This window comes from Crotalus tigris, unplaced genomic scaffold (genome assembly GCF_016545835.1).
Source record: "Crotalus tigris isolate CLP2741 ecotype Arizona unplaced genomic scaffold, ASM1654583v1 scf7180000019267.1258330, whole genome shotgun sequence".
NCBI classification, from domain to species: domain Eukaryota; kingdom Metazoa; phylum Chordata; class Lepidosauria; order Squamata; family Viperidae; genus Crotalus; species Crotalus tigris.
Window position 1 is genome coordinate 1,030,329 of NW_024097462.1, and position 14,969 is coordinate 1,045,297.

The following is a 14,969-nucleotide window of genomic DNA, read 5'->3' on the forward strand; positions in this document are numbered from 1 at the left end:
GTCATTTATCTTCCACATATTTCTGAAAAGCATCTGTGTTTCAAATGCAAGGAAAAAAACAGTTAATTTTCCCATTTTGTAGAACTATTAAAAGAGCACATTTTTAAGCATCATACATTGATTGCATTCATTAATATTCTTAAAAACAGGAAGACCAATGCCACTACCATTGTTTCATTTGGTATTACTTGATTGAGAATCAAAATTCTGTTTCACTGGAGGGAAGAGAATATTTGGTGTTGTCAGGACCTATTGTTTCCCAGAGACATTAAAATAGGTTTATATTTAAGGCACATGGAACATGATGAAACCAGGGTTTATTTTTTTTTAATCCTACCTTTATTAATTTTTATAATTAAGTCAAGGCAACAAACATACCTACTAATACTGTTTCCTCCTCCTATTTTCCCCATAACAGTAACCCTGTGAGTTGGGCTGAGAGAGAGTGACTGGCCCAAAGAAACCCAGCCATCTTTCATGCCTAACACAGAACTAGAACTCCTGGATTCTAGACTGTTGCCTTAATGAAAAAATTAATAGGAAATTGTATCTTTCGTAGATATCTTCAGTCTCACTAACTCTTCGAGAATGTCACCAAACATGGATTCAGATGATTGTCTACAAGATCAATGGTATGGGGTTTACAAAGGGCTTTTCACCAAGGTACGTGCGAGACTCATGAGTAGACCTAGAAGACATGGGGTTTGAGAAGAAAATTAGTCATTAAGCTAATTTAATTACAAAGACTGGGTGGGGGAGTAGTCAAGTTGTGCAAGCTGAAGGATCAGGGCATTGCTGGGATTAAGGATTTTTTTTAAAATTTACAGTATTCATAAATTATCTGCAATTGAGATAAACAATAAGATGGCTGGGTTTGCCGAAGATCTCGAATGAATGAATGAATTCAAGTTTGACACTGGCCAAATTCGGACCAAATCTGGGCAGTTCACAATATAAAAAAACAAATACTGTACAATAAACAAACAAACAAATAAATAACAAGATAAATGCAAAACACACAAAGAGAAATGAATAAAAGGGCAAATCTGGAACATTAATATCAAAATGCACGACAAATGCATCTAAACATGGGATTCCATCCAACCTACTGCAAAGCCTGGGAGGATATTCTTTAAGAATTTCTGGAATGCCATCAGGATGAGAGAGCCATTTGAATTCAGGTGTGCTTCCTGAGGCCCAAAAAGTGATGGATCAAGAGTTTTGGGATTATAATTGATAGCTCCATGAAAACTATCCAGATTGTAATTGCTGAGAAAAAGGCAAATTCAGGAGGAAAATAATAAAAAAAAGAATATTGCCAGAAGTGTCATGCCTATACAGATGCAGGGTCTGAATCTGACCACTCCTGAGTCCTGCTGGAATGTTATATATATTTAAGGCCCCCAGTTTAAACAACCTAGAGAAGGTGCAGAAAAGGACAAGATGAATCCTAGTAGTGAAAATGGTTTCTATGCTGGGTAAAATAAAAATTGCATACATATAATTACTTTCTCCCTCTTCCATTTTGTTAGGTGGGTTGGGGCAGAAAGATACAGAAAGAAAAGATTGACAATACTAGAAAGAACAATGTACAGTATTAATTTGCATGACTCCCACCACAATGTTCCCTAGGTATCTTATATTCCTTCATGTCAATAGCTATACTGGTAACGGGACGTCTCATCCAATACGTATGGGAACTGCAGTCCAAAAGATCATAAGGACATAGATTGGAAAAAGCAAACTGTATCAACAGATTGATTTACCAATAGTCCCTCTTTTGAAGTCTGCCATCCTACCATCACTTCTATCAGTAACCTCTCCTTTGCAGCCTTGGGATATGTATGAGAAGATAGTTTGGAAACAATTTAAATAAAACTGCATGTTTATTAACTAGAAATAAGTGATATAGCCATTCTGTCAGTCCTTTGCTAGCAGTCAATTAACTTACAGGTCCTCTTTGAGATATTGATCCCGACATTAAAAGACTTTGGTAGCAAGCTAGAAAATCTTAAGCAAAGCCTTCTCCCTTATTTCTTTACCCCTGTCCTTATGAGCCCTGTTTATGAAATGCTTTCTTCAGGACAATGTAGGCTAAATGAAAACATTACTTTCTGAGTGGCTTTTCTACAGTTTGAAAAAAGTCTGACTGCCTAGTGTTCAATGAAATGTTTTATATTTTTCTCATACTATTTATGTATTTGTTGCATTTGACTATTTTCACTGTCTTTTATAAATATTCTGGCAATCTATTTCAAAGTCTTCAGATATCGGGCAGAGAAGAAACACAAAATTCAATGCAAAATGAGATGTGCTACACCACGTCAAGCAAAGATTACATTTATGTTTTTAAAAAGATTTTATTCTAAATCTCAATAAATACTCAAACATTTTCCCCTAATTATTAAAACAGCTATTTGGTTGAATGTACTGCATAGTAGATGGAAAACAAAAGGCAATACACTACTTAGGATCAAAGCAGAAGGGTCATTTTTGTCTGTGTCAAACATTATTGCAAATTCTTAAACAAGGGAGTAATTTCTTATACATGTTAATGATCTGGGTTGTGTTACTCCCTGTACAGTCTTTGATATAATTAAATCTTTACCTTAAAAGTGCCGCCTGGAAAAAGACATGCACTTGGCATGGGGTATATTTAATTTGGTAGCATGAAGAACAATGGGGTAGATATAAAAGCATTTATGGATCTTAGGTTTCAGACACCTTTCAAACTGAGATTAATCTCTGTTGTTTAAATCAAGTTCATATAAGACAACCAACAACACCTTTTCTAAACAATTTTTGCAGCTGGTTTTGTTACTAATTTTTCTCCTTTCCACCAAAATGAGCTACTTACACTGAATGTAACAGTTTTTAAAAACTTTTTAAAAAAGTTTTAGCTTTTAAAAAAAATAATTACCGTATTTTTCAGCGTATAAGACGACTTTCTAAAGTGTTGAATTCGGCGCCGAAGTCGGGGGTCGTCTTATACGCCGAGTCATCTTATACGCCGGAAATTACGGTAGTTTCCAGCGTATAAGACGGCTTTCTAGGCATGCAACTCGGTGCCAAAGTCGGGGGTCATCTTATAGGCCGGGTCACCTTATACGCCGGAAAATACGGTAGGTTTTGGTATTTAATAGTAGGTAATTTGATATATACACCTAAGTCACTAACTTTAGAAACCCACAACTGATTTCGTGTTATAATTTGCCTAGTAACTGTGTTGATGTATAAAAAGTCATACTTTTACAAATGACACCTTCAAAATGACACCTTCAAAATGACATTTGTTCCAGTGTCACAAACTTTTATTATCATAGTATTTGAACAAAGAACTATTTGCAAGGAACACTCTATCTTTTGTTTCCTCCTTGTATTATGCAAAAGTGTTTCTGGAAGATTAAAAAGAACTCTTGAAAAGCACCATATTTTGATTACAAATCAACCATATTATCAACTGCTTTTCTAGACTCCACTTACATAGGTATATGACTAAGGGCTCTCTTCACAGGATTTTCTTTTTATGTTTTCAAATTAGTGTTTGTATTAATGTTCTTTTTCTCTGAAGTAAAAATATTATCAATGTTTTTGATAATGGCCATTTTAAGTAACAGACTGAATTACCACAAGAATCACTTTGAAGAAAAAAATAGTTTAGTACAAATATGAGAACATAACACACAGCAGGCAGTCAAATTTGGCCAGCCTTATAATCAATACAACAGATAATACTAACAGAGTACAATTATGAATATAATTTCAGTTACGGGTAAAACATCAGATTTACCATTGAATATACAAAGAACTTTCAACTGTTTCAGTAAATACTATCTCAGTTATTCCATTTTTTAAAACAAAAGCTTTCTTCCTAAAGCCGATTTAATTAAAACTGTTTACCATTTTTAATGAAAACATTGGAATTTTAAAGCTGATGTAATTATTTTTCCCACTAGGTGGCCCTAATCAGTTGTTTTCTAACATCTCAATAATTTAAAGTTAATCTTATTCACAGGTACAGCAAAATCCTATCTAGTAGGATGTTAACACAATTCAGTTTTCTCGTCATCCTTCTCAGTCCAAAGCAGCAAAATACAACCAACACAGCAATGCAGTGCAAGGAGTGGAAGTCTTGGATCCCCCATGATTTAGTTACTATAATGTTGTTCACAAGGAACGATAAATACGCTAACATTTGTATTTAAAAAGCAAGTACAGTATATTGAAGACAGGAGCTTAGTAGATCTTTGGACTCTAAAGCAAGAAGGAAAACATTGTCACTTCAAACCAACATTTTAACCCTGGTCCCCTTCAGCTGCCTTTTTTTGTTTTCAGTGCCAGGCAAAAGAGCTTTTAGCTGCAGGATTTGGTAAATAAATGCTGCATTGGAACTCTTCCTGCTTTACTACTGCACTGACTGTAGTACTGTATTTTAAATACTATTCTCATATGATGTCTCTATACATTATAAACCATCCCAGGAAGACCTGGGCCTGAGATGCAGCATGCATGCTTTAAAAATGAATACATAAATATACTGTTCCTTGGGCAATTTCAAAGGGATGACATAAAAGAAAAGAATTCATACAGCAGCCTGTTTTTGGACTGGCAGAGTTAATTTTGCCACTTATTTCCTCTAAACTACCAAAGGATAGGAAAATAATAAGAGGGAAACAGGACATAACAAAACATGCCCACAAGCCAAATTAATTTTACCTTGTCTATTAAAATTATTTATAAAATGCACAGGAGAGTGCCAGATTGGCCTCTGAAGGCCATTTCTGCAAGCTACAAAATTCTCTACAGGTCCTCATCTGTATTTCTTCCAAATAAAGTTTATTTTCAAAATTTATCTTAGAATTTTTATAACGATGATGATTACTACTGTTCTTAAAAAGAAAGCTACTGACCAAAAATCAGTTTATCTGGGAGCCTCCAAAATTAATTTACAAATAAAACACATCCCATCTGAGATACACTTGTAAAAATACAGACATACTGATAATATGTTTCAAATTTGTGGGTTTTGCACTAATGTAGTGAAATATGTATTTTACTCACTTCCTACAGAATGCCAATTTTAGGAAGGCACTCTTCAGAGTGTTTACAAAATCTACTTAAAAATCCTTAAAATGCTCTACAGGAAATCCTTATCTTACAACTATTCATTTGGTGAATGTCTGTAGTTACAACAGCACTGAAAAAAGTGATATACGAACGCTGCAACAACCTCAGTTATGTGATCCAAATTAGGGCACTTGGCAACTGGCATGTACTTATAACAGCTGGAGTTTCCCCAGCTCACATGATTGCCATCTGCAATCATTCCAGTTGACTTCCAATAAGCAAACTCAATGGGGAAAGATGGATTCACTTAACTATTGATTTATTGACTACAGCAAAAAAGATCATAAAATGGGGTGTTTATCACTTAAAAAAAATATCACTTAGTGACAGAAGTTCCAGTCCGAATTGTGATCATAAGTTGAGGACTACTTGCAGTTATCTTTTCAATATAAACGGTGGCAATAGGTCATTAATGAGTCAGATTGGTATAATGGTTAAGGCTTCAGGCTAAAAACCAGAAGACCATGAGTTCTAGTCCAACCTTGGGCACAAAGCCAACTGGATGACCTTGAGCCAGTCACTTTTCTCAGCCCTAGGAAGTAGGCAAGGGCAAATCACTTCTGAAAAATTCTTGCTAAGAAAACTGCAGGGACTTTTTCAGCCTATCTGCAAGAATCAGACACAATTGAACAGAAGAAAAAAAAATAACACTATTTAGCTGATGTTCCATAGATCAATTTTCTTCTCTAATAATGTGTAACATTAATTTCTGGAACAGTATGTTAACCAACAGGCTGAAGCCATAGTTGGGCTTGAATGTGCAAACCAAAACAATGATACAATGATACAATTCAAATAGAATAAAATCAGCTTTATCCTTGTAGTTTTCTGCTCAGTGGATAGAAAAGAAAAGATGATCACTCTGTGTGAGATGTAACCACTTTTTATATTCAACAGCAATTTTCTTTTTATGTTGCTTTCAAAATGAAAATGAAATTCTCTCAGAACCAAGTCTTAAATCAGATGGAATATGCAATAATGAGCAAATCTAAAAAAAAAAGAAGTTTAGAAATGTTAATACTTTAATTAAAGATTAAATATCACCCTCTTCTGTTCCGGTTATGTTTCATTACAATAATGTTATTCTTTCTGAACACATGTTGAGTACAGTTTGTATTCCAAAAATGAAATTGGACACATACTTGTTTAAACCGTCCCCTAATTTTCTCCAAGTCATCTTGAAGTTTGTCATAAGCTGGATCTTCCAAAGGAAAGTTTTGAATCATCTCTATTAACAGCTCCAGGACTTTTATTTTTTTACTGAAACAAAATTGATATAACAATGTCACACACAGTTATTTTCAAAGTCCATCTACGTACAGCCCTATTTTAATGTATTTTACTACTTCTGTTCGTTCTAGCATCACACTGACAAGATGGGTAACTCAGAAAGCCAAGACTATTGTTCACTATCATTAATAAAATTGTAATGAATTATTATAATAGAGGCTCAAATAATACATTGACATAGTATTTAGAATCAATGGTGTCTATAAAGACAAATTATACAGCTTGGCCTAAAAACAAGTCTATTTAGAATTATGGATCAATTCCAAATGTTTCCTCTATATCCATTAATAGAGCAGCAGGTGATGTAAACACATACCACCAGTGATAATTCATTTGTTCCCTGTCAACACTGTATCAAATCTATCATTTCAATCCTTCTCCAAATCCACAACTTCTAGGCAACATTGTCACCAGGTAATGAAAGTCACTGTAGAAAATGTCCCTTTGTTTTGTAGCATTTCATCATATATGAGTGAACAATTTTAGAACGATCTACCTATGAATGGAGTTTCATTCTCTTAAGATAACTTTATGAAGCATTAAGACTTTATTTTGAGAAAAATGAGGTAGAACATAAACCAACCTTCCCATACATACAACTGAAAATGACGAATTCCAAATAATAAAGCATATTCTTCTACATTTGATCTTCTCTCTCAGATCTGTAGTAGTAGATTCTTGCCAATTAAAAATCACCTCTTTAACAAAAAGAGGAAATGGAAACTAAATTCACATGATCTGAATAGTTCACCAGTTCCAAGACACTTTCAGTGTGATACAGGCTGCAGCAAATGGGATGCAATCTAATGGTATGATTTGAGATGTGTTTGAGATGGTGAATCCTGAGAAAATAAATCAACTCAGCCACTATTTCCTGCATCCAGGTTCCTCCTAGGTTATGAAAGCAGCCAGGAAAGTGATATGCCTGTGGGTCCATGCAGTAGTGTCAACCTTCTTAATGAAGGGAATGGTCTCCCCAGCCTTGGAAGCGGCAGTGGTGTGTCCCCTTCTCAAGAGGCTATATATGGACCAATGGTTTTCAATAACTATTGACCAGTCTCCTCTCCAATTTTCCTTCTTTGGGGAAGATTGCTCAAAAGGTAGGCAGTCTGCAGCTAAGAAATGGATTATCTGGAGGAAATGAATTATCTAGACACATTCCAGTCAGGTTTCAGGCTAGGATTTAGTACTGAGACAGCTTTGGTCACCCTTATAGTCCTTGATCTCTCGGTAGCTTTTGATAGCATCAACCACAGTGTCCTCCTGAGCGAGCTCCATGGGTTGGGGGCATTGGGGGCACCATTTTACGGTGAATTTCTTCCTTTCTCTGGGGTTAGTCCTGTTGATGTTACGTGGTGGTGAGAGATTGTTCCCTAGGTCTCTCGTTTGTGGAGTACCTCAGGTTCTATTTTCTCTCCCCTCCTTTTCAACATTTATATGAGACTTCTGGTTGAGGTGACCCATCAGTTTGGAGTTTGATATCATCAGTACTTTGATGATACTCTATTATATATTTTATACATTATATATTTTGATTCTGAGGCAGACGGGTGAGGGTGTTGAGGTTCTGTCCCAGTCTCTGGAAGCAGTAGGTGTTTTTACTTCCTAGATCTGGGGGTATTCACTTTGATCTTGGATTGGGTTGCTCTTCCCCATTCAAGGATTGTGCACAATTTTTTGGGGGGGGGGTCTCCTGGACTCACCTATTCAGTGAGATGTGGCAGCTCTAACCAGAAAGGCATTTACCCAGGTTCATCTGCTGTACCCCATTATACCCTTTCCTAGCCCCTTCAGATACACATTTATGCACTGTCACATCACAGCTTGATTACTGCAACATGTTCTAAGTAGGGGCTACCCTGAAAAGCTATCTGATCCAAAATACAGTAGCACAGGTTGTGATAGGCATGCCTCAAGATGTCAATGTAACAGATCTTCACAAGCTGCACTGATTGCCAGTTTGCTTCCAGGTGAGATTCAAGGTACAGGGTGCTACCTATAAAGCACTACATGGCATAGGATCAGGTTACTTGAGGGATCCTATGCCATGTAACGGCACAGCTGCACTTGAAAGCATCGAAACTTAAAAGCTATTACATTTCTGCATATGTTTGCTGGCACACCACTGAAGTCATATCCAGTTATTAACATCCTGTACAATTGCCGATACTTTTTCAACACTATTTCAATTAATGTAATTCCATCATCACACACCCATATATCCAATCTAATTTCACCAGGTACTTTAATGTATATTTTAGGTTGGCACCAATTTCCTCTTCATTTGCTCTTGCAATATTTTCTTCCCTACCATTCTAAGCTCTCTTTTTTAACACAAAGGAAAAGTAGTCCTTTTCCTGGAAATTAATTAAATCCATGAGCAAAGCATTTGAATACAAAATGTCCTTCTATCAACAATAATATATTGAGCAGAGATCCATTGAGAGTGCTGCCGCTGACAGAAAGGAAAAAAAGGTGGGGGAGTGTTTTACTGAATTTCTTTTTTTCTCTGCTGCTACCAATTCTCATATTTTATAATGACAGCAACTGCTTAATCCTCCAGAACAAATTTCCAGCAGAGCAGGAAAAATGACAAAAATCTCTTTCTCCCAAATCAGCATTCTTCTCATGAGAATTTCCCACTGGATCAGATAACTTGACAATAAGAAGCTGTTCCATATTCAAGATGCAGAATTTTGATCCAACCCAGTGGGTAACAATGGCTCCCCCTCCTCCCAAATTTACCTGCATTTTTCAGCTGATGTTTTCTGAAGCAACTGTTGCCACGTCAGTGCAAAACCAAGGTATGACCCTATCTGTAAATTTAAGAAGTGATTATTTTATTTTGTTTTAGAACCACTAACATTATTTCTCATATGTTTATAGTTACAGAGCTATAAAAACTACGAAGTTCACTTAGAGATTAGTGTACATTTCAGCCTATACACACTGAAGAGAATACTGCTTTTTTAATCAAAAAATTAATTGTAGTTTTTAAAACATACTTCTGAGCCAATGCTGGCACCCTGCTGTATTCCATGTTGCCTTCCTTCCACAACACCAGCATGGACTCCTTCAGCATAACCATCTTGATAGCCTTCACCATGAAATCTGTTAAAAGATTTTGAAAGAGGAAGTCATATAAGCATATAAATCTATATAAATGTATCCTTTCCTTTAACTGTCATGTAAGTTTATTCCACATAATCCAGTACATTCCAATTAACTTCAAAAGGATTTAAGCAATTGTTATATAATACATTGTTTGAATGTAAATTCATTTAGCTTGTAATCACATATAAAGTATGGCATACATACTTGCTTGGATGTAAGAGTGATTGAATTCTATAAGGTTTATCTCTGATTAATCTTTTTTATTCTACAAAAAAACTCAAGGTAGCAAACATATCCAACATACCTTCCTCCATCTCTTTTCCTCACAACACCTCTTTGAACTGAGTCCTGTTCAGAGTGGTGACTGGCTCAAGGTCACCTAGCTACCGTTCACAGGACTAGAACTTATGAGCTCCCAGTTTATAGTTTGGCACCTTAACCATACTTAGAATTGCAGTCTTGATTTTATTGTGTTCTATTAAAATGCAACTACATATTATACATTCATAAGAATTTAAAACTGGGCTTTCATAAATTACAGTAGCAAATGTTCTCTTGAGCTTTTTTCAATAAGTTGTACAAAAATGAATTCCATTAATGTAAAATATTTATCTCATTCCATTTGTAATCTACAGTAAAACAGGATTGCTTTAATAATTTTCAATACTCTAAAAAATTTACAGCAACATTGAAGTTCTATGGACCATCATTTTAAAGCAGTTGTATGAAAACCTCAACAATATGATTGGTGTCTGTAATAGAATGAAATGTGTTTTTATTTTTCTAGCATGTAACTTATGGCTTTTGCCATTCAACAAAACTGAACCGATTAGGATAGCACTCACAATGTTACTGAACCTGTAATGTATCCTATTATATCTTGCAATAATTCTATCGCTGCAGACTATTTTATGCTTAACTTCAAAAAAAATTAGGCAACCTGTTAAAACTATTTGCCTTAAAAACAAAAAAGTGTTAAAACTGTAAAACAAATACAGTACAAAACACTTTTCTATCTCCTTTAAATTAAAACATATGACTATAAGGATGCACCAAAACTGTTATTATGAACCCTGGGGAATAAAGAAATTACTAGGTAATAAAATATCAACCCTATTCCATTGTTGTTCTGCCCTAATTGACCAGCATGACAAAGAAGACTTGGAGATGGGCAATCCAACACAGCTAAAGCCACCACCCTGAGAAAACCTGTAAGAATTATCAGTTTCATTACCCAGCACTATCCTTGTGAGCCAACTCATTTTTACAGTTTAAGGAAAGCAGAAAGAGTAATTGATTACTTAGATGACCCAAGGCATGTTTTTCTTCCAGAATATGGGCTTGAACTGCTGAGCCAAATTCTCATCCAAGGTTTTTTTTTTTTTAACTTCATGTTCAGTGTGAATAAATCTGGCATATAAACTTTTCCCTATCCTCACATCTCTGTCAAAACCAGATGAAGAGAAAGAAATTGGAAATTCTATCATGCAGAGGTAAATCCAGTCATAGGAACCGGCAGAAATGGAACATTCTGCCTAGAGATTGATTAAGGCTCTGCGCTGCACAACTCTTCTTACCCAGTCATGGTAACTGGGGACTCAGAGTTGGTGCAAAGCTTCTACAGAATATCAGGTTGGTTGTGCTGCCTAACAAGAATGGGGAGCCTATGGCCTTGCTAGTTAATGCTGCCAGAAACTGGAATTTAGCAACCTTTGAGGAGCAGAGGGCATTTTAAAGTAAGAGGTCCAAGATAAAAGTTAACAGACTAGTTGACAGAATAACAGAGTTGGAAGGGACTTTGGAGGTCATCTAGTCCAACCCCCTGCGCAGGCAGGAAACCCTGTATCATTTCCGACAAATGGCTGTTCAGTCTCTTCTTAAAAACTTCCAGTGTTGCAGCATTCTCAGCTTCTGGAGGAAGGTTGTTCCACTGATTGTTCTAACTGTCAGAAAATGTCTCCTTAGTTCTAGGTTGCTTCTCTCCTTGATCAGTTTCCATCCGCTGCTTCTTGTCCTGCCTTCAGGCGCTTTGGAGAATAGCTTGACTCCCTCCCTGAGATATTGGAACACTGCTATCATGTCCGCCCTCGACCTTCTCTTCGTTAAACTAGACATACCTAATTCCAGCAACCGTTCTTCATACGTTTTAGCCTCCAGTCCCCTGATCATCTTTGTTGCTCTTCTCTGCACTCTTTTTAGAGCGACCATTCACCAAACGGAATCGTACCGGGGGAGCCACTTGGCAGGAAAACCTTCATTCCACGTAGCCTCAGCAACGAATTTCTCCCACTTTCTGCGGGGGATACATTAAAGCAGAGGATGGCGTTGAAGGGAGGATGCCGCTACTCGGCCCCGTTTGGCCTTCTCCGCGGCCAGAGACACGCCTTTCCCATTCCGTTCACGGCCAAAACGAAAGGGGGAAAGTTCCTCGTCAGGAAGCGGCGGCGCCAACGCGATGAACATGGCCTACCTCGTTTCTGCCATGACAATAGCATCGAAGGCGTCGGGCTCCCCCTCAACAGCCGCCATGGCTTCCGCCGATTACTCAACGGCTGCGTCGCTCGTCTCTTCTACCGACGGCAAGCCGAAAGGACCAAACTAAAGGCGGCTTTCTTGCGCATGCTCCGAAAGGGCGCTAACTCACGTCACGAGCTAAAGGCTTCTGTCGGCACATTTCGCTTTCGGAGGTTGGGAATGTTTCTCGGCGCGCCTCCGTTGCTTCCCCTGTTAGCCGCTAGAGGGAGAACGTTTCATTCGAAAAACAGATGGCCTGGGTTCGCCAGAGCCGTGGGAGCGCGCATCTGTTTGCTTTAGAAAGTGAAACGTGGGTTTCGCGGACTTCGAGCTCTTTCTCAGGTGGCGCTTATTGCGGCATGGATTTTGTTGCTGGATACATTTTCCTAATTCTGCTTGGCAGAGATGATACAGTATTGCCATTATAGTTAGGTGACTCCGTTTTGAATACTTTTGTCCTTAAATTGTTCTTCCTGTGGCCAAATTTGAGGATCGGTAATCTACTAAATTGGTTTAATAACAGGAAAAAAATATCTTCCATGGCTTTCTTTTTTTTTTCATTCTTTACTGTTTGAGCAAATGTATTGTTTTAGAGCAGTTCAGATAGTTAAATAGGCCAATTGGGGATTTTTTTTTTTTCTTTTCTTTCAACAGGATTACAGTACCAATTTACAAAAATTGAAGATTACAATAAATGTGAAAGTGATTGCTTAATTATATGCCATCAAATCACAAAGCTTGTTCCTTGGTGATCTGACCACCGACCATTTAGTCAGTTGCCGCTGACTCATGCAGCAACTGAGTCAGTGGTGGGATTCAAATATGTGAACAACCGGTTCTCTGCATGGATGTCACTTCTGGAAGTCCATTCTGGTCCTGGGCAACAAAAAATTAGCTACCGGTTCTGCCGAAGTGGTGTGAACTGGCTGAATCCACTGCTGAACTGAATCCTTATTGAGATCTTACAGCCAGTCATCCCCTTCTACCTTCCACCTTTCCCAGGCTTTGCCAAAAAACATTATCTTTGTAGCTTGGCTGGAATTTTTTACTGCTTTCATCACCACCACAAAGCATCACTTTGATTTCTTGAAGCTGCTCATAGCCTTTCTCTGTCTAAATTAAAATGGAACTAGCATAAGCACCTCAAATTATCTTAGTTTTTTTCCCAAAGGAGGGGAGATTTTTCTTATTTCCCATCAGTATTCTTGTTGGTATTCTCAAGTTTGCTTCAGAGGGAAGCAAATGGCTTTTACAGGAAAGAATAACTATTTCCAAACACAACTGAGTCAGCCTGTCTCCCAGGCAGTAAATTCATTATCTAGTACCTCATGCCATTTTTCCTGTCTGCAATCTACCTTATAGTTATCTGAGAAATAGCAGAACAGAAAGCTATGTACATCATCAGGAGTCCTTGAACAAAAGGTGGGATATAGGCCTAATAAACAGAGACAGCTGGACAGCCTTTTTTACAATCCTCCATCTTCCAAAAGTCTTCAATCTCACAAAAGACTCTGAAAGGTATATTTGTTCCCCAAGGACTTACACTGCTTTACAAATAACAATTAATACGTCCATGATTGAATAATATCTATAAGGTATATTAAGAGAAAAAATATGATTTTCTTTTGATTATTTGGTGAATTCCATCTCTAAACTGGAACTTGAACCTGAGTCTCTGCATCTAAATCCAATCCCCTCATTATTACCTCATCCTGGATTCAGCCTCCCTCCTTCCCTTCCTTCCTTCCTTCCTTCCTTCCTTCCTTCCTTCCTTCCTTCCTTTCTTTCTTTCAAGATTCTCTATGGATATTTCAATTGTTTATCAAGTGCTAAATGCCCTAGACATAACCATTAAAGTGCCTTGGTCAGATATATACATAATCACATCTCTTGAAACAAGAAAGAGTAATCTTTCTAACCTTATCAGTCAGGCCTTCCTTCTGTAAACACCCACTTCAGCTACTTGTAAGTGTTTATATAAGGTGACCAACCGTCCTCCTTTTGGGAGGACAGTCCTCCTTTTTTGAGTTCTGTCCTCCCTCAAAAAGTGTCCTCCTAAATGTCCTCCTTTTCCATATACCGTCCTCCTTTTGGGAGAACAGTCCTCCTTTTGTGAGTTCTGTCCTCCCTCGAAAATGTCCTCCTAAATGTCCTCTTTTTCTATATTTGAAGACTTATCTGCAGGGCTTTTTTTTCCTCATAGAATGCCCAGAAGGCGTTCCGGGACCTTTTTTTGATGTTTTTTTTCAACTTTTGCCTGAGCTGTGCTACTCCCCCTATTGGCTTTCGAAAGCCAATAGGAATTGCTGCTGAGCGCGCCAAAACACCCAGGCAGCAAACTTTGCACGTGCAAGTTGCAGAAACTTTGCACCCCTCACTGCTACCCAACTACACCATCTCTTACTTAGTTCCACAGATAGCTGGAGGAGACTGGAGTGGTAAGTTTCTCTTGATCTTCCCTGTTCGGTTCTACACGGGGATGCACAGGGTAGGCGGTGGTGCTGGGGGGTGGCTGCAGGGCCGGAGCCAGCGTGGCTGGTGCTTTGCGAGCCTTGGGGCCAGCTCTACGGGGATGTGCAGGGTGGGCAGTGGTGCTGGGGGCCGGCTGGGGGGACAGCTGCAGGGCCGGAGCCGGAGCAGCTGGTGCTTTGCCTTTGCGAGCCGTGGGGCTGGCTCTACGGGGATGCACAGGGTGGGCGGTGGTGCTGGGGGGCAGCTGGGGGGGGGGGCTACAGGGCCGGAGCTGGCGCGGCTGGTGCTTTGCCTTTGCAAGCCGTGGGGCTGGCTCTATGGGGATGTGCAGGGTGGGCGGTGGTGCTGGGGGGCGGCTCAGGGCCGGAGCTGGCTCAGCTGGTGCTTTGCGAGCCAAGGGGCTGGCTCTCCATGGCAGGGCAGCGGTGCTGGCAGGGCGGCTGTGGGCGGGG

General features: G+C 38.5%; 2 protein-coding genes across 11 annotated transcripts in view; one reads left to right on the plus strand and one right to left on the minus strand.

The window, feature by feature from the left end:
• CCND1 (cyclin D1) overlaps positions 1-2,987 on the plus strand; it is a 34,304-nt gene extending 31,317 nt beyond the window's left edge. The window contains exons 5-6 of one of the 3 annotated variants that reach the window (XM_039361445.1): positions 560-663; positions 2,261-2,401. In XM_039361445.1, the coding sequence (XP_039217379.1) occupies positions 560-663; positions 2,261-2,369 (213 nt within the window). In that variant the 3' untranslated portion in view covers positions 2,370-2,401. Of the gene's footprint in view, positions 1-559; positions 664-1,632 lie in introns of all 3 variants that reach the window. The other 2 variants (XM_039361446.1, XM_039361447.1) reach the window with 2 other exon arrangements.
• Positions 2,988-3,639: 652 nt separating this feature from the next.
• LTO1 (LTO1 maturation factor of ABCE1) lies at positions 3,640-12,198 on the minus strand. 8 transcript variants are annotated; one of them, XM_039361450.1, is made up of 6 exons: positions 12,002-12,125; positions 11,759-11,824; positions 9,423-9,528; positions 9,163-9,233; positions 6,270-6,387; positions 3,640-6,115 (listed from the first exon to the last, which is right to left on the minus strand). In XM_039361450.1, the coding sequence occupies exons 1-6, from the start codon at positions 12,058-12,060 to the stop codon at positions 6,047-6,049; spliced, it is 489 nt and encodes a 162-aa protein (XP_039217384.1). In that variant the 5' UTR covers positions 12,061-12,125; the 3' UTR covers positions 3,640-6,046. The 8 variants fall into 8 exon arrangements, with proteins under 8 accessions (XP_039217384.1, XP_039217386.1, XP_039217388.1 ...); XM_039361452.1 differs by lacking the exon at positions 11,759-11,824 and having other exon boundaries at positions 12,002-12,141; XM_039361449.1 differs by lacking the exon at positions 3,640-6,115 and having other exon boundaries at positions 6,128-6,387; positions 12,002-12,198.
• Between the last annotated feature and the right edge of the window lie 2,771 nt (positions 12,199-14,969).

Bases quoted from the DNA above. Each gene is read 5' to 3' on its own strand.
- LTO1 (XM_039361449.1), bottom strand. From the start codon at position 12,060: ATGGCGGCTGTTGAGGGGGAGCCCGACGCCTTCGATGCTATTGTCATG. The intron at 11,825-12,001 runs GTAGGCCATGTT...TATCCCCCGCAG, and splicing joins ATTGTCATGGCAGAAACGAG to AAAGTGGGAGAAATTCGTTG. The intron at 9,234-9,422 runs GTATGTTTTAAA...TTAAATTTACAG, and splicing joins GTGCCAGCATTGGCTCAGAA to ATAGGGTCATACCTTGGTTT.